Source organism: Botryllus schlosseri, chromosome 2 (genome assembly GCF_051294905.1).
Source record: "Botryllus schlosseri isolate E-star chromosome 2, Bs_hap1, whole genome shotgun sequence".
In the NCBI taxonomy this organism is placed as follows: Eukaryota; Metazoa; Chordata; class Ascidiacea; order Stolidobranchia; family Styelidae; genus Botryllus; species Botryllus schlosseri.
Genome location: NC_137237.1, coordinates 11,093,351 through 11,118,672, shown reverse-complemented (window position 1 = coordinate 11,118,672; position 25,322 = coordinate 11,093,351). Strand labels below are relative to the sequence as shown.

At 40.5% G+C, this 25,322-nt stretch overlaps 1 protein-coding gene and 1 long non-coding RNA gene across 3 annotated transcripts; both read left to right on the top strand.

Moving 5' to 3' along the window:
• The first annotated feature begins 263 nt into the window (after window positions 1–263).
• Window positions 264–24,941, top strand: LOC145433494 (coiled-coil domain-containing protein 62-like). 2 transcript variants are annotated; one of them, XM_080310614.1, is made up of 9 exons: window positions 264–525; window positions 3,622–3,865; window positions 12,157–12,323; window positions 15,509–15,782; window positions 16,045–16,146; window positions 17,670–17,758; window positions 19,679–19,776; window positions 22,178–22,301; window positions 24,653–24,941. In XM_080310614.1, the coding sequence occupies exons 1-9, from the start codon at window positions 490–492 to the stop codon at window positions 24,758–24,760; spliced, it is 1,242 nt and encodes a 413-aa protein (XP_080166740.1). In that variant the 5' UTR covers window positions 264–489; the 3' UTR covers window positions 24,761–24,941. The 2 variants fall into 2 exon arrangements, with proteins under 2 accessions (XP_080166740.1, XP_080166739.1); XM_080310613.1 differs by having other exon boundaries at window positions 22,175–22,301.
• LOC145433496 (uncharacterized) lies at window positions 3,879–8,921 on the top strand. The gene is made up of 2 exons (XR_013913116.1): window positions 3,879–6,233; window positions 8,650–8,921. It is a non-coding gene; the product is annotated as an uncharacterized LOC145433496 (long non-coding RNA).
• Window positions 24,942–25,322: the final 381 nt, after the last annotated feature.

The window sequence follows — 25,322 nt, the reverse complement described above, 5'->3', positions numbered from 1 at the left end:
GCTTTGAGTATAATTATAGGCGAGTGGTGTTCTATTTATGCAATAAAATACAGACTTCAAAACTATAGATAATCTCAATTTTCAGACTATAGTATGCGGGGTTGAGCAATCTCTACGATTGACAAGGCATATTAGCTTGATGGCTTTGCGACTCATAACTCGATCTAAATGCTTCCTGCTGAGGTATTGTGGATCCTCGAAGATGAGAACTACGGCACGGTGGCGCTCGCGTTCAGCTTGTTTCCCGCGGATTATGCGGTGCTTGGTTGTTTACAAACACCCGACAGGTTTAAAGTATGGCGGTGGCGATGTCGAGTGGCTCCAGTTTTTCCTGAGTGGCTGCGAGGGTTTTCTCTGAGCTGGTAGTCGTTGACAGACTGAAAGAGCCCACGCGTTTAGTCCATCTGCGTACAAAATATCTGGATGTACTCTTGAAAGCGATATCGATGTCATGTTCATTACCAGTATAAGACACTGGTGATCAACAAAATGACAAATCTTTCACCACTGTCGACAAATCAAGAGGTAAGCGTAAGGCAACTATATTTATTGTTTTCGATAATTTAGAAAATCACCACGTTAATAGAATAAAGTTGTAATGATCTTGATTGCGACGTCGGTATTGAATTTATTCTCAGTTTTTCATTAATCTTCAGTTCTTCCCCCTCACCTCATCTATTTGGGACTAGCACACTGTTTGGTGTTAGGGATGGGACTATTGCATGAGACTTGCCCTGAATTCATGTACTGCAGTCATTCCTATCCCACCGGGAATCATTTCGATTTGGTCATGCACGATTATTGATTGTGGCATCTGCACCTAGCGGACCTAGGACCCGTCCAGAGTGGAATTGGTGGCAAACGTCACGCGCAACTTTCCATTTAATTCCTTATTTATTCTATGGCAGAAACCCTTCTGTCACGTGCAACTTATTGCCCAAAACAACCACTAATTCCAGTCTGGGGACCCGTGGGTGCAGTACCTGATCAACTCAACCACATTTACAATCCTCAATTTCTAGTAAGCTTATAGTTGATGTGTTGTAAAGTAAAGTTACTAACATATTAATCATATACTGGTATATCAAACGGTTGCCAGTAAATTCGACCGTAGGTCACTTCGGCCCGCCGAGAATATTGTATTAAAATGTATTACCAACCGTTAACATGAATTTATTACATAATTATACTATTATCAAGTGATTTGGAGGTCAGGGTATGTGTAGATCGCGTAATCGCGGGAGATAGCGCGGATATTCAAGGGGCCGAATTTACCGATGGCCGAATTTACCTGGTAAATTCGGCCCTCAGAGAATTTTGTATAAAAACGTATTACCAACTTATGTGAATTAATTACATAATAATATCATTATCAAGTGATTTGGAGGACAGGGAGTGCGTATATCAAGCAGTCACCGCAGATAATGCGGATATTTACGGGCCGAATTTACCGAGGGCCGAATTCAATCGGTAAATTCGGCCCCAGGAGAATTTTGTGTAAAAATGTATTACCAACTATTAACGTGAATTAATTACATAATCATATTATTATCAAGTGATTTGGAGGTTAGGGTTAGGATTAGGATTAGGGTTCAGATTAGGGTTAGGATTAGGGTTAGGGTTAGGTAATGTTGGGGTTAGGGTTATGGTTAGGGTTAGGATTAGGATTAGGGTTTGGATTAGGATTAGGATTAGGGTTAGGATTAGGGTTAGGGTTAGGGTTAAGGTTAGGTAATGTTATTGTAAATGTTATTGTTACCCCGGCCCTGGCCGAATTTACCGAGGACCGAATTTACCGAGGGCCGAAGTTACCTGTGGCCGAATTTACCGGTGGCCGAATTTACTGGAAACCTATCACACAACCAAGTATAGGTCTATTTTGTTGGACCATAATAATACCAGAAAGAACGAAATATTTTAGATGCTCTTTTTGTGTGTTATCATTTTTTGATCCGACTCCGGAAGGTTGCATGCGTATATTTCTGGGTATCCTTCCTCGACTGACTGGGCTTCTTGTTCTTGGTCTGGTTAGATCAATATACCAAGACAGTCTGTCTCGTAGACACAAACACCTAGACCAGGGGTTGGGAATCTTTTTCGACTGAAGAGCCATATTGACCCAATATTTTCAAATGTAACTCCTAAAGAAGCATGAATGTCAATCAATTATTACTTCACAATTGAAAATTTGTGATGTAGGCTATTGATAGCACTAATACATGGAATTCGTAGTGCGTGCCATAGCCTATTTTCTCTGCACACATGTGTAGGTGGAGCCAAACATGGTCACTACAGTAGTAGGCCTACATACATTGATACCTTCAATGATTATTATTGGTATTTTCTATTGATGTTCATGAATGACTGGATTTTGAACATTTTGACTCCCAAAATCAAGCAATTTTCAAATTTATTGATCAAAAATAAAGCTCGAAAGGAGAGGTAATGCACAGGTGAGACACAGACGGGCCAAGCCTCGCCTGTGATAGCGCAATTCACCGTAAATAGCTTAGAATTTATAATCACTGATATTGAATGTAATTGTTGCACTGACTTGATAGACTTCTTCAGTATTCGGGTAACAAAACATTGTGCTACACAGCTACATTTTAATGGGTTACCATACGTCCTTTTTTTCGACTTTATTGAAAGTGTCCTCGGAGGACCCCTAAATGTCCTCTTTTATGAGAATTTGTCCTCTTTTTTGAAAATTATGGTTAAATGTATGTGAAAATTGGACTGAGATATAGGAAATCAGCGCTGAAGTAACGGTCTCGGGGGCTTTTCGGGAGTTGAGCCAGAAAAATGACTTTTTTTCAGTCAATCAACGGAAAATCTCATAGGAAGTCGGCATTTTGGGAGTTTAGCTGGAAAGATGACCTTTTTATTAGTCAACCAACCACAAACTCGGATAAAATTTACCATTTTTCCCGATTTTTCTCCAGTATTGTAAGTCTGAAAATAAGGAAAAATTTTCCTCTTCTCAGATTCCCAAAGTATGGTAACCCTACATTTTAACAGCGGTGTACTAGAAAGCTACTTACCAATTAAGAACATGGATAGCTATGGCGTTGTTTTTTATTTGAATTTCTAATTGTGAATGTCACTTCCAAGGCAGTCATTCAAGCATCACCATGTTTGCTAATCTCTTGGATCAATCAAGGCATCGTGCAGTCTAAAATTTCGAGGTGCGCGATGTCGGGTGGATCGAATTCGCGTGTGCTGTCAGTCGCCGCCGCTTCAGCAACTTAAAACTTTGAGGATTTTGAGAAGGGGGACGAGACCCTAACCCTGGATACCCTACGGTCCTGACCTCTCAAAGACATGTTTAGGCTGCCACGAGAATAATTATTCTGGACGTAATGAAAATTTACTAACAAGTTACTGCAATATTGATAAATTTATAACAAAATTAAAAATTTGTTAAAGAGCCATATCTCATACCCGAAAGAGCCCTGTATGGCTCACGAGCCATAGGTTCCCAGCCGCTGTCCTAGACTCACATTATAATCATTGTTGCTTGTCCAATTATTTCTAGCCATCATTACCATTGCTTTGTAAGAGCAAATTTGACTTTGACCTCCTATGGTATAGATCTAATATCCAGTGATTTATACGAAGGTTACGAAAAGATCAAATGATTTCTCGGGAGATAGAAGCAATGGGGCAGTGTTAACGTTAAAGGAATTGGAAGCATCCACAATCGAAAAGCAAAGAAAGGAGTTGCGCACATTACTTTCAGAATTGAAAGACAGGGACCGGGAGTTGAATGGCATGGTTACCTCTCATCAGCAGCATTTGTCTGCCTGGGAAACAGATCGGCAAAGATCTTTGTATATGGAACAAAAATTGAAAAGATATGAATGTAAGATTATTTATTAACTAGGGTTACTATTCCGTCGGCTTTCAGATCCACGTTATACCTAACCACATTGGTTTTGACGCCCTTCGGTCGAACATTCAAGAAAACTAGGGAGGTAGATTTGAGAAAAGCTGAACTGGTATAGAAGTAATCATAGAACGCATTTGGCCGTGGTGTAGAACTGTAGACTTAGCACCCAGGTGGTATCATGATTTTTAGTTTTTACAACTTCTGTTTCATTTTTTGCTACAAACATGGTTCTGATATATCATGTGCATCAATTTGGACTGCCATAAAAAAATCATCGGGTGACATGTGTGTCAGTGGTTGCCGACCCCTGTAACATGATTTAACTCTACTTGAAGTTAGTGGTCCTGAGTAGGGCTGGGCAAAATCGAGTACCTGAGTGATTCGATCCTGAATCGAGTATTTTGGTTCGGGTCGAGTCGAGTAATCGAGTATCAGTTATTATGACGTCACATCTGTATGGGAGATGACAAAATTCAAATATGAATTTTATCCTACCGCAAATAATATAAAGCCAGTCGTACACCATGTAAAGGTAATTTGTAGCTTTGCAATACGTGTTACGTATGCTGTAATACGACTAATCGAAGTTTCAAGGCTTCCTGAGTGGAAAATGGTTTCGAATTATAATTTTCGTTGATAAATTTACTGTTATTGACTTGGAGCGTACGATTTCAGTACTTGAAAAAATCACCTCTTACTACTCGACTCGAATCATTAGGATTAATACTCGATTCAGATTCGAGTACTCGAATCATTGTGCCCAGCCCTAGTCCTGAGAAATCATACTAGTATGTACCGTACGTACAGTCATAAGATTGGTACCGTACAGTGGTTCTCAACCAGTGTGCCAATTAGACTGCTCAGGGTTGCCGCGAGAAAATGTGGTTATCATGGTCGACGTATAACAAAAATAAGGAATCCAAATTCAGAGTGTGCAGAAACGACAGTGGCTCTATTATTTTTAACCACTGAAGACACACAATGTAACCAACAATGCGATGCAATGAACATATATGAGGATGTCGAAACGACCAAGTACAATCTTTCAATCTGGCATCCCCCTCAGCCTACTGAGAGTGTTCGATCTCCATCGCTCGTGTCATTATCTTCCTGGGATTAGTCGTTGATAGGGTAATTCTCTGGGTTTTATATTGTAAAGACGCTGTGTGCACAGCGACGTTGGGGTTGATTATCTCCGATAAACCTCCGACGCTACAGAACTCACTATGCTAAAAATCAAACCGTGGCCTTCACTGTCAATTGGGGTGCTATGCTTACTCGCCAACATATCGTAACATTCGGTACGGTATACCAAATAAAAGGTCATCACTCGGGAAATTGGGTCATGATGTGGAGGTCCGGCCAAATTTGTTGACCTTTTCCAGTCTCCTCCATCAGAAGCGGGGGGGAAAGTGACATGACGCAGACCGATGTACTAGCTGTTTCTTTTTTAGTCATCCTGCCAATCTTTGGCATCTATGGTCATTTTACACCAGAGCGATATTGGTGATTATGATTCCTTTCCTGAGATGCCAACATATAGCACGTTCGCTCCAGACTATTTTTAAGACACTGCTTATGGAGAACGGGTGGGGAGGAGGAGCCTAGATAAACCTCCAACACTTAGGTATGGATTCTGGAGTCGGACTCAAAGTCCGCTACACTACTCGCCACTGAGGGTACTTGAAGTGCTATAGGGTGCAGCAAACTAATTTTCCCTTCGAGAGGGTGCGGCTAGGCCGAAAATGTTGAGAACCACTGGATCAGTATGAGAGGTGGTCTGTAACGAAGTACTTTTACTTTTTCGAAGTACTCTAGTAGTTTTACACTACTTGTGGTACTTAAGTAAATCTAATTTCCGCCACTTCTACTTCGTAATATTTTGTAACTTACTTACTTTTCGCTATTTTCAGTTTTCAAGTAGAAGTAGTGTAATCGTCCGATTGGAACCAACATTTAATATTCATAAAAGTGAACTAAAGCCCTGAATTTTCTTCGCGCTTCGCGCAAAGTAGATATGACTGTCAAGTAGCCTATGTTTTCACGAAAGTATTTGTGAATAGGCTATAATTTAGGTAGCTGTAGCGCGGCTCCCTTTAGTCACACCGCATTGTCGTCCATATGAAATAGTTCATCACAGTAAATAATTATGACTCATCATAACATTTGAAACTAGTAGTTTCACAATCCAGTATTTACCTATCACATAGTAATCTAGCAGCCTAGCATGGCGTGTCCTAATCTGGAAAAATTTTCGCTGACGACTATTGAAGCTATCTGGACAAGAGACATGTAACACATTTTTCACTTTTCAGAAATGGTGTTTGTATATTAGGGTGGAGTGAAAAATGGAAAATTTTGAATTTCAAAACGGACACTTGATATGTGGTGCCAAATTGAAAAAAAATAATTTCTATAATAATTTTGGGCTCGTGCACCCTCTAGTGGTCGTGCAATTGCACCGAACGAGCCAAAAATAGCTAATTTTGCTATATATTGATTACTGCTTGCACTAGAAAGCTGGTTTTGGGCTTAAAAGATGCGGAAGCAACAAGTTTCTATCTCACTTCCACAGAACTTTGTCTTAAAAATGAACAGAAAAAAGTTACAAGTAAATTATTGATTTTTAGGCTGTTTTTAGGTAAAATTAGGCAATGAAGCAGGCGCTATTATGCCACAAGCTTGTAGTGATTGATCTTATGACTGACAACTCTATATTAAAAGCACATATATTGCAAATCCATATTGAAAACACAAAATCATCAATTCTATATTGAAAAAAGATATATTTCGAAGATGGTTTCACTACCAGAGTATTAGTCTGCGCAAACTTTGAAATCTTGTTTCGTATTAAAGGATTTCATCTGTTTTTGAGACCTCAGTTTTTCGCTGATTAAGCCATCTCTACGGTTAAATCCCGACACATGGGCAGATGCTTTGGTCACCACTTTACGCCTCTTTCCACTGCCTGGTTGTGCCAGGGATGTTTGAGGAGATGACCTTAGATTTTCCATCTCGAGACATGGCGAGTCTTTGATTGCCGGTGGCTGTTCCATATCTTTTAGATTCAAGTTGACAATTTAGTGGTATGATTTGGCCTTGATGTTTATAATTGGGATTTTAAACAATCTGATTCTAGTGTCAACGTTGTTTTTAGGTTTCGTTTCATTAACAGATACTCCTTCAAAGTCGCTAATTGGAATCTGACATTCTGTTTGATCAGCTCATAGTTGTAATCTTGCAAGTCTTCCGAGGCCTTCATCATCATCACCGAGCATGCCCAAAAAACATTATCCGGATGTGCAAAATATGCTTTTCGTTGTAGCAAAGGTAGTGCAAGGTTGCGAATTCGTGTATCAGAAAGCTTTGTAATATGGGAAACTATGTTACACAAGTTTTAGCACCATCAACAATGGAATTGTGACTTTTTATTTCAAACCATGACGGAAAATAAAACTCCATGCAGAATTAAGCAAGATAGTTCAGATTGCTTGACGGATGACTCTGTCGCACATGTATGCTATGTATAGAACCTCAAAATTTGGCATGTTCTATGTGGGACAGAGTCATCCATCAGGTAATCTGAACTATCTTACTCAATTCTGCATTGAGGTTTATTTTCCGTCATGGTTTGAAATAAAAAGGCACAATTCCATTGTTGATGGTGCTAAAAACTTCTGCAACATAGTTTCCCATGTTACAAAAGCTTTCTAATACACAATTCGTGACCTTGCACTATCTTTGCTAAAACAAAAGGCATGTTTTGCACATCTGGGAATGCTCGGTGATGATGATGAAGGCCTCAGAAGACTTGCAAGACTACAACTATGAGCAGATCAAACAGAATATCAGATTCCAATTGACGACTTAGAAGGAGGATATGTTAATGAACCGAAACCTAAAAACAACGTTGACACTAGAATCAGATTGTTAAAAATCCCAATTATAAACATCAAGGCCAAATTATACCACCAAATTGTCAGCTTGCATCTAAAAGATGTGGAAAAGCCACCAGCAATCAAAAACTTTTCATATCTCGAACTGGAAAATCTAAGGTCATCACCATTAAGGATCAATCATCCTTGGCACAACCAGGCAGTGGAAAGAGACGTTAAAGTGGTGACCGAAGCATATGCCGATTGCCCTTGTGTCGGGATTTGAACGTAGAGATGGCCTCATCACACAAAAACTGAAATCTCGAAAGCAGATGAAATCCTTTATTACGAAACAAGATTTTAAAGTTTACGCAGACTAATACTCTGGTAGTGAAACCACATTCGAAATATATCTTTTTTCAATATAGAATTGATGTTTTTGTGTTTTCAATATGGATTTGCAATTTATGTGCTTTTAATATAGAGTTGTCAGTCATAAGATCAATCACTACAAGCTTGTGGCATAATAGCGCCTACTTCAGTGCCTAATTTTACCTAAAACAGCCTAAAAATCAATAATTTGCTTGTAACTTTTTTTCTGTTCATTTTTAAGACAAAGTTCTGTGGAAGTGAGATAGAAACTTGTTGCTTCCGCATCTTTTAAGCCCAAAACCAGCTTTCTAGGATAAGCAGTAATCAATATATAACAAAATTAGCTATTTTTGGCTCGTTCGGTGCAATTGCACGACCACTAGAGGGTGCACGAGCCCAAAATTATTATAGAAATTATTTTTTTTCAATTTGGCACCACATATCAAGTGTCCGTTTTGAAATTCAAAATTTTCCATTTTTCACTCCACCCTAATTGTATATCTCGTTCAGTTCGCAGTATCATTAGTTTCAGTGCCTTTGTCTGGATTTGGGGAACCTACACAGGGGCGTAGCCAGCCGAAAAAAACGGGGGATATTTATTAAAACGGGGATATTTTTTGAAAAGATGATATTCTTTATGCTAACCACTTTATTGCGGTTTAATACACACAAATGCCGATACAACAAGGGTAAGATAATCTCGTTTGTGTTTACGTCTTTATACACATGAACATTTGCCAGTTATCTTAAAATATAGCTCTATTATGCGCAGTCGCATGCTACAGTAACAAACGGAAGGCGCTTTTGCCTTGCGCGCCACTATTTGCCGACAGCGAGTTTCATGCGCGCGTATCTTGATACAAAACGCGCTCGAATCATGTCTCAACTCAGCAGGTGATCGATGATCACCTCGCAAATCACAATGTATCAGATCAGATGGAAGTAGCAAACAAATTTCAATGACAGCGAGGTATCTTGACTAGAGCCTTACCGATATTGGATTTCTGAGCCGATACCGATAAGACCGATATCCAGTACCTCCACCGATAACCCCGATATATTCAGCCGATATTCAAAAGATATGGAATCTAGCTCAAGGCCCATATGTAACACCTCAGAGCATTTATTTCAACAACTTTACAGCCATTGATATGCTTGAACATGAAATAAATGATCTAGGGGCTATAAAAATATATCAAAAGCACCAATCCAGCAGTTGCAGATTACAGTTCACGAAGCACAATTTCTCGGCCCTTTCTCTCCAAGGAGTGAACTTCTGTGGTCTTCCATAAATGATGTGTTTAGTACTAAACATAGAGAGCAGTCTTTCACTTGGTACCATAGTTAGTGGCACAGCAAGAATTGGAAATCTTTCTTCATTTCGGTTCCACCGCTCCCTTGCAGGGGATCTTTCCTTCAATGGTTTCACCAAATATTGATATTAATATTGATAATCTTCTGGCAGTGCACCTGGAGCCTTCAGCACATCATTAACAAATAGCTGAAGAGAGTGTGCAAAACAACTCATATTGTCCACATCTGCAACTGCTCCACCCATCCCCCTTGGGCCTTGACCATGACCAGCATTTCAACAATCAACTGATCAATATTTTACGCTCTTTTGTCAGAGTTGGCCAATGTCATCACGGAATCAAAAATTTTCGTATCAATTATTGGCTTTACTCCACGTTTGCTTGATTTTCTTGCCCTCTATGCTCGCCTATTTCCTATCATGGTGGCCCCGCAGGCCTCAGTCAGACGACTTCATACATTACTGGTATAATTAGCTCTGTTGGTACCGAACCAGTAGCACTATCTTCAGAGAAATGTTTCGACGCCATGCTTTTCTCTATCATCACGAGGGTCAGTCCAGCATGATTGAAGTTCCCATTTCTCTTACTGATTGAAATCTTCTGCAGACAACAGCTGCTCTCTGTCTTTGGTGATCGATTACTCCAGGGGGATTCCCACGAAGTCAGTGGGGCATAACGGTGGTTAGTTATCTATAATATTTTTCAGATAGGCACGCCTACTGCCCGGTATGCAGTATGCACTATATGCAGCTTAGCCATTTATTTTTATAATTTACCGTCCTCACGTCTTCTATCGACTTCTCTGACTCCCTGCCATCATGTTGTGACGTCACGAAAATGACCGATATATTTTTAACTTCAATGGCCGATACCGATATTTCTCTCCAAGCGTAATATCGACTCGATATTATCGGCGAGCCGATAATCGGTCGGGCTCTAATCTTGACCTTAATTACCAAAGCAAGGATGTAATCACGAAAGTGCGCGCAGATCATATTACAGCACAGCGAAAGATCTCTCCATTTTGCGCTCAAACACGAACACTCGAACAGTGAAGACGCGCAAATGAATTATAGTCTGTTGCCGTTTGATACAAACAATCTGGATTAATTTTTTTTTAAATCAATATGATTTTTACTGTCTGCCAAGATGGTGTAGTATTTTTGGTGTGTGGAGATGGTAAAGACTAATTACCGCTCGAGCTTGTGCGATTGCATCACGTGAATAACAGTGGCCTGGCTTAGGCTTAGGCTCGCGATCAAAATGCATTCCTAAACGCGTTTGCGGTGCAGAAGTGACAATTGCGAATTGTCGAGGCCAAGACTATAACTTCTGGTCATTACAATAGTACATCGAGTAGCACTATCACGCGCCGCGAGTCACGGAGCGGCCTAATTTTCCTAGCCTCCGATGTTTTTACTACTGGTCAAGCGCGTTATAACAGGACAATCAGCAGATGTGCCTGAGGCCTGAGACACGAAACGGCTGGAGATCTGGAAACCCACACACAACAACCGAACTAAATGATCGCAAATTGGATCAATACAGAACATTTGATTAGTACGATCTGTTTTGGTACTGTAGGGATCTGCTATCTCTAATGATACAAGCCCAGCGCGCATGTTCTCAACGTTTGTTGACTATAGATTGTCAAACACGAAAACCAACTCGCGCGGTATCGAAATTTCAATGCGAGTGTTATTGTTCCTGTGACTTCTGGTTCTGTAACTGGATAATATCGTTCAGATGAGACGGGAGAGCCATGTGAGATGCGTTTTTCGGGCTTCCGTATACGAGAGAACAATATGAGAAAAAGGCTTGACCGCACTGCATTGTCTGATTGATCGATGGCGTGATGATGCCGCGCGGCAATTAGGGGATTATCGAATAAGAACAAGAAATATTAGATCAATGGAAATATATGTAAGACGGGGGTATTTCGAGCTTGGAAACGGGGGGTATCGGACACCGATTACCCCCCCCCTGTCTACGCCACTGAACCTACATGTTGAAGTTTAAAAGCAAGTGTAGTATTTTCCGAAAATAAAATTACGCTATGGGATGGCATTTTTACGATCCGTTATATTTTTGAATAATGTATACTAATCTCGCTACAGCTTCTTGGTATTGCCCTTCCACTAAACTATGGGCCTTATAATATGGGTGAAGGCGCCGCACCATGGCGTTTTCTAAAACGGGGTGTTCGGGTAAACAAAGGTTAGTGTCCATAGCATTGTCTTTTGCACCCAATGATACATACGAATGCTCATGCCTTCGAAAATTGGTACCTCATGTGATGCATCAATATGAATCAAGCTCTCCGCTCAATTTGCAGCTTTTTTCAGTCCATGCGAACATATTATGAGCGTTCTCAAAACTACTTACTTACTTGAGTAGATTTTAAGCCAGGAAATTCTACTTGTACTTCAAGTAGTTTTAGGTTGCTTTTAAAAAGAGTACTTCTACTCGTACTTGAGTAGATTTTTGGGTCACTAAATTTCTACTTCTACTTGAGTAGCCTTCTTGACTACTATGACCACCTCTGATCAGTATACAGAGGCCTACTGTCTGGTCAAAGTTATGGTCTCACACGGTCAGTGTTGAACGCATAGGCTATGTATAGTTTGTCGAAATGTTAATATGATTCAAATACATCCCGGCAACGCTAATCTGCAGTTGGGCATTTGTATCTGTTTCATTTCAGCTGAGTTGAAGAAAAGGAGTCAACAGATAAAGCAGCTCATCCATTTCATTAAACTGTCTGACACCAAGCATAAGAGCACCCATAATCAACTTCAAAATGTTGTTGCAAGAATGAAGCAGTTGGAAGAAGATGCCTGCATTACAAATTCTGAAGCCAATGATCTTAAGGTAATTGTTTCACGGCTACATGATTGTGACTGCTGTTGAAAACTCAGCCTATTCACCACAGAAGAGACTACCTTTTTAGCGGAAAATGTGTCCTATTTATTATGTGACACTCCTTGTTTGAGGTGATATCACTAGGCTATTTTAGCTATTTTTTCAGCTATTTTTCAGCCACAATTACTTTTACAGCATGAGTAATATGAGTAGAGGGGACCTAAGTATGTTTCAGAAATACATATCTAAACTTTCTTCTACTTGGAATATTTTTTTCGGGTACGGAGCAATGCTGTATGAGTATTTGATAACATTGGTCATATTACCAAGGTCCTCATTTTATTGATCAATATTGCTGTTGCACACTTTCGCAAGTGTCCAATGTAAAAGCAGAACTACATTGAAACTTTTTATACTTTGTGTGCCAAGTTTGATAGAGAGACAGGGCATGGCTCATTATAGACAGTGAGTGTGCGTGCAATTTATGCATTGTTTATATTTTCTATGGCATTCAGCCATGTGCCATGAAAAATAACCTGTGATTTTGGGGAGAAGGGGGGTCAATTTTTTCAAGGGTGTCTGGCGGTATGGGTGCTTATGAGTGTATAAACGATTTTGGTCAAAGTAGACAAAATCTACTTGAGCTGGCTACTCCGTAGATGTAAAGTACTTTGTTACCTACCACCTAAGGTGGAGTTATTGCAGAATGACAGAGAGCAGAGTTAAGCTTCATGTAGTAGCAGTAGTAGTAGATGTAGCCAGATATAGATGTAGAGAGGTAGCCACCTATTCCATCAATACCTACGCAGTGCGTCACACATTTTTATCAGGGTTGTAATGACTCGAGTCATGACTCGACTCGAGTCTGACTCGAGTGACGATTTTATGATGACTCGACTTGACTTGAGTTATTTTATCAAAATACAAAAATGACTAGACTTGACTCGAGTAAATCTGTATTGACTCGATTGGACTCGAGTCATTGGGCATGACTTGAACCAAGTCATATGACTCGAGACTCAGACGGCCAAGACAGACATTTCATTGTAATTTCGAAGAATAGTAAAGTAACAACACTATTGGGATTTCCTCTATTGCAGTGGTTCCCAACCTTTTTGTCTTCATTCCCCACTTCAGATTTATTCCGAGCCTTCATTCCCCACCAACACCGTAACAGCACTTCGTCAGGTCTACCCCCCCAAAAAAAGTTGGTCTTGGGCCTCACAGGGTGAAAACCAGACTTGTGGAGGGCTTTCGCCTCAGCCCCCTTAGCATGTACGGTATTCCTCGCTACTTATCTACTGTTTAGTGCGTCGCCTTATTTCGACTAAACGCGCAAAGCGCGAAATTTTTTTATAATTCATGTTTGAATCGGTCAATATAATCGGGAATTACATGTATTTTGCTATCAATTTTTTATCCCCTCTCTGCTCACGTAATCAGATTTACCGGTAGAGCTGAGTGAGGTGTGTTGGAAAAGGCAGGACCCCTAAATAAGAATTAAACTTCTTCGGGCGGACCCGTTCGTATATTGACTTCGTTACGTTATGCTATTTCGTGACCTCCTATATCTGCTATGTCAAAAGATATGGAAATCGCCAAAACACACGATTTCAAATTGGTATTGCTTTACTGGAAAATGATTTTTCTCTGTGGGATGGCATTTGTCCTGTGGGGTTCAGATCGGCAGGGAAGGAACATTCGGCGCTAGCCATTTAGCCTCCTATGGACAATTAAACTTATATATATCGAAGTTTTCGGTCACCACAAGGGCATTCCGTCTCGGGCAAGGTCTTCTCGCTGCTGATCGTTCTGGCACACCTCTCGGAGTCGCATGTTACATGGCCTAAAACTTCATATGTCTTGGTGCGTCGTGGCGCAGTAATGGCCGACGCCGAAGTCTCCATTTCTATAAATTCTACGTGTTTTGTGGGGGAAGGGTACCCAATAATCAAGATATTCAGCCAATTTTATTTTGAAAAAGTGGCATAAATGTCCAAAAAAATACTCTATAATTTATGTTAATTCACGAAATAATTTTGGGCCCCTTCGAGCTCGCCCCCACCCCAATTGGGGGGTTTGGGCTGCAACAGTTACGGTCCTGTTCCCTACTACCCAAAACTTTTGTGATCACAGAGCAGCTATTTGCTGGTTTGACTACACAAGACACACAACCACACCAGTACGCAAGACAATCGCCTATATAACTGCAACATAAAACGTGTTGTGAACCGATACCAGTAACGCTCAAAATTTCTCGAATGCCTTATTTCACGTCAAACTAGTCGTGTTGGATGCGTTTGTGACGCCATCATTGGCCATCCAGAGTTAAAATGAGGTTTTGTGAACAACACGCAATATTATTTTCGATGCATACATTCGAGAGCAGTTAACTGGTAAAGGTAATTGCGCAATGCGCATGTGTCTCCGTGAATATATAGACTGTCCTGTATATAATTTTGAATAAATGCGTCCATTCCCCACCAGAAACCATTGAATTCCCCACCAGTGGGGAATTCCCCACCGTTTGGGAACCACTGCTCTATTGGTACTGGTACTTGAAAATGCAATCAGAAACTGCTAAAAACGCGAAAAATTTGTATATTATAAAAGCGAGCCATTCGATATCTCCAACCAGAGTTATAAAAAGTTGATTTAACAAGACTTCAACTGGAAAACTGGTTAGTCAACACAATGACTTGGACTCGACTCGAGTCATAATACATAATACTTGGACTCGGACTTGACTCGGTGGCAAATTGAAAATGACTCGGCTTGACTCGAGTCAAAACAATAATAGTGAGATTGACTTGTGACTCGGAGCCTTGTGACTTGGTTACAACCCTGATTTTTATTATCAATGGTGATTTATGTGAGTAATATCCACAATTTATTCGCTGGTAATCTTGTAGACTTGGTATGTTTCCTTTCATTTTTGATATTAAAATACTCCTGTTGATACCGGTTTCCTCATATTGCCATTTACAGATAAATAGTCCATTTTATACGTGGTTGCGGTAACACTGGGATCCGAACTGATGCTATAAATAGTGATACACTGAAAGATGATTATGAATTTATGCAGTGAATCGGAAATAAATGAATGATCCGCCCCTAAAAATGTCTAGTTTGTTATTGTATGTCGTTGATCTTGAATTTCCGTATTGTAAATGACTGTATCGTGTCATTTAAAGGAAAAAAATGATTCGCTCAACGACTCGCTTAGCGACATGTCCGGTAGGATTCACGACTTGGAAAGCAGAGAGCAGAAATTTTCCAACGTCTTGCGAGAAAAAGAGAAAGAAATTTACGAAGCTGGAGAATATGTGTTCGCACTGAAGAGAAAAGTCAAAGCCCTCGAAACTGAGGTTCAAGACCGCAAGCGGAAGGAGGATATATTGCGTTTTGACTTGGAAGAGGAGAGATCGAAGTCGACACTGGCCAAGTCCCAAGTTGCCGGTCTTAAACGTAGGTCGTTTATTTGTAAATATTGCGTAGCTTACATAGCAATAAGCAACACTGACTACGTTAATTGTTTGTTCTTGTATTTGAAATAAAGCTACAAAAATACTACATGCCTGTATCTGTTTTTCATGCATATGTTATCTTTATACCGGTGTTCTATCAATATCTATGGTTCAATGGATGATGAGTGTAATTCTGAAATGGCATGAGAATAGAACCAGCATAGACAGTTTATCACGTAATTTTCACGCCCGTATTTCTCAAGGAGAGCTGTTGCAAAGCACTAATGAGTCGCGACAGAGTAAAAGGGAAAATGGCAAGTTTCAAGAACAAGTGCAGGCATTGCAAAGTGAATCTTCGCTTAAAGGTAAATACCTCTTTAGTATTAGCATTTTGATTGGTTTCAGCTATACGTGATATAATGATCGGATTTTGATTTGTGCTTGAAGCGTTGGTGACTCTGACCGTCACACGCAGGCGCGTATCCAGAGCGCGAAAAAGGGGGGGGTTTTGAGTGAAATCACCTATTATGACGTCATAATTACGATCACTCGTCTACACGCCAAGGCGAATATTTACGATATATTATAGTTCAATAATTAAAAGAGATTTGCGGTGAGTGGGAGATGTACGAATTCGATACAGACAATGCCTGAAATTTTTACGTTATGTTTTTACGTTATGATTGAACGAAATTCGTAAATGCTCACATTTAGTCATGAGCCGACTAACGCCGCCGGTCTCCAAGCGCCTAGTTCCGACCAGAGATGCACGATTTTGTTAGGTTTTGACTATATTATGCGCACAGCCGGTAGTATCGCAGCGGACGAACAAGCGCGGAATAGTGCGGTAGCATACACGAGGGCGATCGCGATCGCCACAGAGAGGTGTGGAGTGTACAGCTGCACACGAATGTGTGCATTTCGATGGCTTTATCAGCCGCACGGTTGAGCGTTTAGTACGCGCGAAGATAATTAGCCCTTAATTGTAGGCACGCAAGTCGCTCTATTAATACAGAGTACACACTGGGATAATAACTTGAGCGACAGAGGACCTTGTCAGCCGATATCATTACGTTAACTTTACTAATAGGCCTACTCAATTCTCCCGTTCAGCGGCAACATAGGCCTGTATTTGGACGACAGCAAGCCACCTAACAATCGAGAACGTGGATTGCTAGGCTTGTATTTTGAAATGTGAATGTCAATCGTAGGGCATTTCTCGCCGATAATCGCGAAGACAATGTGGATTTGAGAACAGCATTGTCGTACCGGTGCCGCCTTGTCTGCGTCTCGCTGATCAATCAACACGCCGTGCAATTCTTAATTAGGATTTCAAGGCGAGCAGGTGTAGCGAATTCGCGGGCGATGTTCATTGCCGACAACTTTGTCTTTGCAATTACGTATCGGCGGTATCGCGTCGGCCAATTAGATTAGATTTTCCTAAAATGCGTCTCTCGTTTTAGTAAGGCGAGAGAGAAATCGAGGGAAGAAAGTTGTGAACGTCAGCATCTGCCACATCTGAAATGTAGCTGAACAAGCGCAGAATTCGTACGCAATTAGCGAAATATAACGACCTATTTTATCCTTTCGACTAATTCGGCGCATAATTCCAATATTTTGTAGGGGTTTTAGTCCCCTTAAATAACATCAAGACGCCATATTCGCCTTCTCATACGTAAAAATGAATATGTTGAACTAATAAATTAGCAAATATTAGAGGCTATATTTAACATGAATTTTTAGGATTTTGAAAAGGGGGGGGTTCCGACCCCCTAAAACCCCCCCCTGGATACGCCACTGGTCACACGTTATTTGGTTTCGATTTTGGAATGATTAAAATTCATTCAGTACAGATGCATGGAATTATACTAGCGTTTTTCATGGTCAGGTGATGAAATTAAGAGAAGAGACGAGCTTATTGAATCACTCAAGTCAAAGCTGGATCGAACAGACAAGGAATTGACTTCATTACGTATGGTATGTATATAATCCATGTCGCCCCCTTTGGGAACTACTGTGCTAGATCATTGAAGCATTACTGCTAATAATGAGCCTGGCGTGGAATGGCATACTGTATTTGATGCGATTGAGCTGTTTTTCTAAATCTGAAGTAAATTTTTTTTATTTCCACAATGCGCGCAACATGATCAGATTGATGTCTTTTTTTGAATGACCCTGAATTACTTGACTCGAAGGCCAATCCTTGACTGAAAATCAAATCAGTACGGTACATCATTTTGCCTAGCTGCAGTTATGATGTCCATCTGTACCGACTAAATATGTCTCAAGCATTCTGTTGTAGTGTCTAGATCAGTGTTTCTCAACCTTTTTGTCTTCGCGGACCGCTTTCAGACCGTTACAGACCCCCGCGGACCCCTACGAAGTTTTAGCTCAAATTTAGCTCAATTATCGTGCAGTCGTCATCTGTCTTGTGCGAATGATAAGTGTAGGCTTAGTGATAAACAACAACAAAATGTCTTTTCTTGAAAATAATATCATACTATTCTTATAGAAATTAGGCTGACCTCCATTATATCAAAGCGAATTCTGCAACTGCACTTCTTGAAATACGTGGTCGTGTCTTGAAAATTCACGCCTTCAATTTGATATGAACGAGTGCCGAAAATCTGTTCCCACAAATATAGGTGGTGGCGAATAACGGGTGACGCTTCCGGCGTCACATTTGGGTATGATAGCAACAAATATCGCACCAAATATCTCGAAACAGCAAAATAGTTGTATCAGTAGGCTATTGGCAATTTCACAATTAATATGAGTCTGAACAGCAGGATATTTTATCTCAGATGGCCATTGTGTTGATGTGAGCTATGGAGTTTTACTAGTAATGAAACGAAACTGCCTCGTGATTTTTCGAATTCAATACAATACAAATTAGGTTATCAAGTATTTTGAGGCTTCGCTGACCCCCTGAAAATGCTTCGCGGACCCCCGGTTGAGAACCGCTGGCCTAGATCATGGGTTGTCAACCTTTGAATGGTTGCGACCCAAATGCGAGTTGAAAATGTTACTCGACCGACTTCTAAATTGGGATGCTGATTACTGAAAGAGATAAACTCCTTCACACAGACCTGGCGAATATGTGTGCAGTAATAGCAATTATGTTACCACTCTGTTAAAACACATGCTCAATTGCTAATATATGCGGTCCGTGCGCAAGGCGGCATCAGTGATATCACTTATGTTGCATCTTGGCAAAAATCTTGTCTATGCGGGGCTCTGTTGTTTCTGGCCACATTTTCAAGTACCAGCGCCAATAGGTGAAATCCCAATAGTGTGGTAACTTTACTAATTACTATTCTTCGAAATTACAATGAAATGTCGGTCTTGGCCGTCTGAGTCTCGAGTCATATGACTTGGTTCGAGTCATGCGCAATTACTCAAGTCCAAGACGAGTCAATACACAGATTGACTCGAATTGAGTCGAGTCATTTCCGAATTTTTCAAAAATGACTCGAGTCAAGTCGAATCATCAGAAAATCCGTGACTCGAGTCGAGTCATGACTCGAGTCATTACAACCCTGGAAATATCGTCCTGGACCATAGCAGTCGAAACAACGCAAATACCAAAACAAAATCAACTTGTAGCTTAGGTGGAAGGTGAAATTGACGTTCATCTTCATACCAATTTTACGTTAAAGTTAGTGGTGCTTTGAAATCACGTTAAAATGATACCTTGTTTGCTGGGTTCGCATCCCTCGAATATGTTATTTTTTTCTATTTTGAAAAATCAACTAAACTAATCAGAAACGAGATGCTGATAACATCTGGTTAATTGGCATTCTCGTTATAGCCATTGGTATTTAATTATCGACTCCCCGACTCCCAAAGAAGAGACAAACTCAAATTTCTGTGTAAAATTCACATATTGAAATTCAGGTATATGAACGGCAGCATGAATATCTGTACTCTCTGCGATTGAGTGTTGATGACTTGAGGAAAACACCAACGAAACAAGATGAATGCTTCGGTACACAGTAGGTGCTTGTTCATTGGACACTTTCTATGTAACAACAGCCCTCGAACCCAAATGCCCAGACTTGGTGGTGCCTTGGTGGTATGGAACGTAGGGAATCCTGCTTTCGTAAAAACTTCATGGTTCTGCTGTTATGAATAACTTTCCATTATATGATGATTGTAATGTGATTTAGTGTAAATATAATTTAGAACTGTATATTAACATATTGAAAAGCAAGAAGATGAGTACCAGACAAATCTCTGTCGGTGAGTTTGTAGATTTGTGTCTGTGGCGTTTCAATTCCTGAACTGTGTTATCAAATTTCTGTCTTAATCTGTGACTCACAATATGGCCTACTCACATGTGACTCGCGTCCCACACTAGTCCAGGGGCGGGCAACTCCCCCAGTCGGCGGACCGGATATGGGGAAATGAAATATTTGGCCGGTCGGATTCCTGAATCAATACTTCAAACGCGTATTTATCCACATATACAAGGATTAATGGTATTTAATAGGGCTGGGCAAAATCGAGTACCTGAGTGATTCGATTCTGAATCACGTATTACGCTTCGAGTCGAGTATTCGAGTATCACTCATGACGTCATAACATAATTTATTATGTCAAAGTTCAAATATGTACCTTTTATGCCACCACGAAGAACATAATGCCTGTTATCCGTCACATTAAAGATACTTTGGTACTTTTTCGACCATACCGATTTCATTGCACTTGTTGACAATGTTGTGGGATGATCATGACTTCGGAAATGTGTTATATCCAGTAACGTTTGTAGCTTTGTGCTATGTCTCGTATTCTGCGACACGACCAATCAAGGTTCCAAGGATTCCTTAGCGGAAAATAGTATCAAAACTATAATTCTCGTTGGTAAATTAGCTTTTAGTTGCGAGCAGCGTATAATTTCAGTACTAGAAAAACCGTCTTTTACTACTCGACTCGAATCATAAAAATAATTACTCGATTCAGATTCGAGTACTCGAATCATTGTGACCAGCCCTATTATTTAATGTAAATGTTAAGTTTGAAGCATAGAAACGAAAACAGTATTCCATATGTCATGTATTTCAATGGCTGTTGAAGTCGATGAGACACATCTGGTCGATCGAAGTTGTAAACAGGCTGTTTGAAATCTGGCCGCATGACACGCATAAAGAAAACAAAGAGCAAAAGAATAACTAAGAATCACTATTTTTGTGTCCGAAAAAAGAATGACTAATCTACAGTTACTATCATTTGATGTACTAAGCAAGTAGTGGGGGATTGCGATAGATTTTGGCCGCAGGCCACATCGTCATGTATGGGTTGCTCAAATTCACGTCGCGGGCCGTATGTTGCCCGTCCCGTCCATAGTGAAAGGCAACTTTGCATTATGGGGCCACATGTTGATTGCTGCTACTACAATAATCCCTCCATGATTTGCAGAATGTAGAGGTGTTCCACGAAGTCTGCGTTCGTGCTCAAGTAGAAGTTTTGGTCGAGGGGTCGCACACTTTTAGCAGGACGTGGTTGCTTTGGAAATTGCAGCGTGCATATTCGAGAGTAACGCAGACCAACTAAGACACTACAAATAGGTGCAACACTCAAATTACATTAGGTTAGCGTCGCACAGCAGCTATTTCGCCTCGTTGACATGAAAATTTCGCTTACAAGAGTGATACCAAACGACTTTTTACTTTATAGAATCTTACCTATAAAATGAAAGTAGTTCGGCCTACAAGACTGTGAAGCAGAAGTGTAAGCAGTCTATAATCATGAACACTCATGTAGTGCAAGGAGGCAAACCTGCTTGAATACTCCGACGCATTAGTACTAGGGCTGGGCAAACTCCATTACCTGAGTGATTCGATTCTGAATCGAGTAATATGCGTCGAGTCGATCGAGTAATTGAGTATCACTCATTATGACGTCATAATAGAAATAATGCGTCAAAGTTCAAATATCAACCGTTTATGCCACCACAAAAAATATAATGCCTGTTACCCAACACATAAAAGATACTTTGGTATTTTCTTCGACCACACCGATTTCATTACACTTGGTGACAATGTTGTGGGATAATAATGACTTCGGAAATGTCCTACGTCCAGTAACCTTGGTAGCTTTTGTACTATGTGTTTTGTACGCTACGATACCGCCAATCTAGGTTCCGAGGCTTCAACAGTGAAATTAGCATTGAAACTATAATTCTCGTTGTTAAATTAACTTTCAGTGGCGAGGAGCGTATAATTTCAGTAGGCCTACTTGAAAAAATCGTATTTTACTACTCGAGTCGAATCATTAAAATTAATACTAGATTCAGATTTGAGTACTCGAATCATTGTGCCCAGCCCTAATTAGTACTTCGTCACTGACTAAGCGACCATCTCTGATGCCAAAAGTTGGCTGGATGTTTTTCAGCAGCGACCTGAGTGACTTTGAAGACTGCAGGAGCGACACTACTAATGAAATCCTTGAAGAAGCGCGGCGGACTGCACTTTCGGATATTAATAACTCAGAAGCCGACAGAGATATGGACGAAGAAAAAGTGGGTGATTTGGAATTAATATATGTATGACAGGATTCTCCTGTTTATGACCTGTTCCACCCGATACACATAAATGTCTGGAGGATAATGTGCGCCACTGGAAATCAAAAATAATACCTTACAAGTCGTAGTTCGCTAACTAGAGAAAGATATGAGTCCTGAAAAGCAGATTTGATAAGGAATTGTGAAGAATACAGCACCATGCTTCTTTCTGATTTCATGAAATCTATATTTGATGCGGCAAAAGATACTTCCAGACACGGACTCTTAATCGGGACATCACCTGTTCACATTTCCTATTTTCCAGTTCGCTTACGGGTTCAAACCGGATGTGCCATTTTTTATACACCAATCATCCATAGCTGTGTTTATTTCCTTCAATTCACCAGATTTCCATATCCGAAACCAATATTATCATTTTGGAAATTATCTGTACAGGTGGCACGACAAGAATATTTATTTGAATCCAACAATGAAGTGACGTCATGGATACTTTCTGACGAAGCAAGCCCTAAACATAAAAATTCTTAGTGGGGTATGGGCACAAGCACTATCTGCATCACATATTTTATATTGTTGGATCATGGCACTGACATAACTACTGGCAAATGATTTCGAAGTGTAAATTTTGGAGATTAAAATAAGGAGAAAGCAACCTTGGTAATTTAAAACACCAGACTCCTTTTCTTATCATATCTCGGGTCATGTGATCCGTCTTGGAGTTGACATGTTCCATGCTAGGCAGCAGGGTTGTGATGACTCGAGTCGCGATTTTCTGATGACTTGACTCGTTTCATCTTCTCGAAATACGGAAATGACTCGACTCGTGTCAATCTGTGTATTAACTCGACTTGGACTCGAGTCATGCGCGTGACTCGAACCAAGTAGCCTACTATGCCTCGAGATTCAGACAGCCAAGGCCTACATTTCGTTGTAATATCGAAGAATAGTAAAGCAACCACACTATTGGGATTTCGTCTAATGGCACTGGTACTTGAAAAGGCGACCAGAATCTGCTAAGAGTGAGGAAAATTAGTATATTATAAATGCGAACCATTCAATAACAGAGTTATAAAAAGTGGGTTTAACAAGACTTTAACTCAGCGGTTCTCAACCTTTTTGGACATGCGCCCCCTTGGGGATGGTCAAAAAAATTGCGCCCCCCTGCACTTATCGTCTTGTCAAAAAGAGCACATCATCTAATACAGATGTAGGCAACCTTTTTGTCAATCACGACCGAATTTCGGTAGCCTAAGGCTGGATTCCAGGGCATAGCCGTAATGAAGTAACTGGACGCAAAATACGTATGGTAATCTGCCCCTTCCATATCCATCTCGGTGAACTCTGGACTATTCTACTTTTCACAACGGCCTATTGTACGCACCGAAATAGCGAGTGTCAATGTTATAGTTGCTGGGATTGCATATTGTCGCGCCGAGCGCAAAATTTTTTCGGAAATAACGAATGAATTCCGTAATTAATAGTAGCAGTATCACATTACTTTCAAATATTCATCCTTTCTCAGCCCATGTGATCAGATTAACCGGTAGGGATCATGGAGGAAGTGCTTTCAAAAATTTAGGGCAAGTTATAAATGATAAATGCATTTTCGGGTGGGTCAATTGTTATTAATCACTTTGTTGCAATGCTGTTATTTCTTGACCCCCCTCCCCCATCAGGATTGTCGATTGTATCGGTAGTGGGAATCTATGTTGAAATATGCACAGCTCGAAGAAAATTTCAAAATAAATTAAAATCTCTCAAAAATTTGGGAGCGAATTCGTAATTTCAATTTGCATGTCACGGCCGCCAACACATTCGTAACGAATTAGGTGTCGACGGCCGCACAAATTCCCTGCTGCGGCCAAAGATTTCTCATCCCTGATCTAATATCAAAAATTTGCTCAAACGAAGTTGAAATCAGCCTATACTCCGTTAAGCGCTACTTCTGGAGTTCGAATTTGGCGAGTTTTTTTTAATACGAAATGAGTTTCATTATTAACAATCGTCTTCTAAGAATGGTTGTGAAATCAATGTTTGGTCAGAATTCATATCGACTTTGTCAATTTCTCGCACCCCCCTGAGAGTCTCCTGCCACACCCCCAAGGGGGGGCGCACCACCCAGGATTAGAACCACTGCTGTAACTGGAAACTGAGCAGTCAACACAATGACTTGAACTCGGACTCGGCCCTCTGCTCGCTGACTTGGAGTCGGACTTGACTCCGTGATGAATTGAAAATGACTCGACTTGACTCGAGTCAAAGTATAAGAGTGAGGTTGACTTGTGACTTGGTTAAGCCTACAACCCTTCTAGGCAGTCGCCTAATGTATGGCTTCTGTGTTCTTTCAGTTGTCACTTTCGTCGCCGACAAGTAAACTTCAGAGACTGCTGGAAGAATCGAGGGAAATGGTTCACAATCTGGAACTTGCCACTAAGTCGCCACCAAACAAATTCTAGCCCTAATGATGGTGGCAAATGCATCGCATTATTGTACGTGTAGCGTAGGTGCAATGCGGATTTTATGCCATGAAACATCGTTTAGAGGTCCCGTAACTATGGATATTTTGTATCATCTCGCCTGTATAAATGAGCAATATCCGTTTTACATGATCTTCAGAATACAATCAGACGTGCCGTGCGTTCTCGGGTCTGCGTTCATATGCACTTTGCAGCTTAGGGGGGCTTGGAAGTGGTTCGTAAGTATAAGGTTCGTAGGGTTTGATTGGGCAGGGTGAGACAGCCTGGGTTTGATTTAGCTTTTGGTATTGTATTACACGACGTCTGCTCCGGATGATGCTTAGATGCAATGTAGGTTGCCCTCAATTTGGCTATAAATCAACACAATTTAATTTATTTCCAAAACTGATCAAATTCATCATGGCAGGGCAGAACGACGCCGGGCTCTCTGTAGTCACTACTAGCATCAGGATTAGTCTCAGCGCAACCTACCTTGAAATTAATTGATGTCCTTTTCAATGTTTCTTTGTTATTTTCAAACAAGTTTGGGAGAGTTTGACAG

What these genes read in the sequence shown, in the direction of transcription:
- LOC145433494 (XM_080310613.1), top strand. Translation starts at nt 490, where the DNA reads ATGACAAATCTTTCACCACTGTCGACAAATCAAGAG. An exon ending in CTGAAGCCAATGATCTTAAG is followed by an intron (nt 12,324 to 15,508) that starts GTAATTGTTTCA and finishes TGTCATTTAAAG; the next exon opens with GAAAAAAATGATTCGCTCAA. An exon ending in AATTGACTTCATTACGTATG is followed by an intron (nt 17,759 to 19,678) that starts GTATGTATATAA and finishes ATTGAAATTCAG; the next exon opens with GTATATGAACGGCAGCATGA.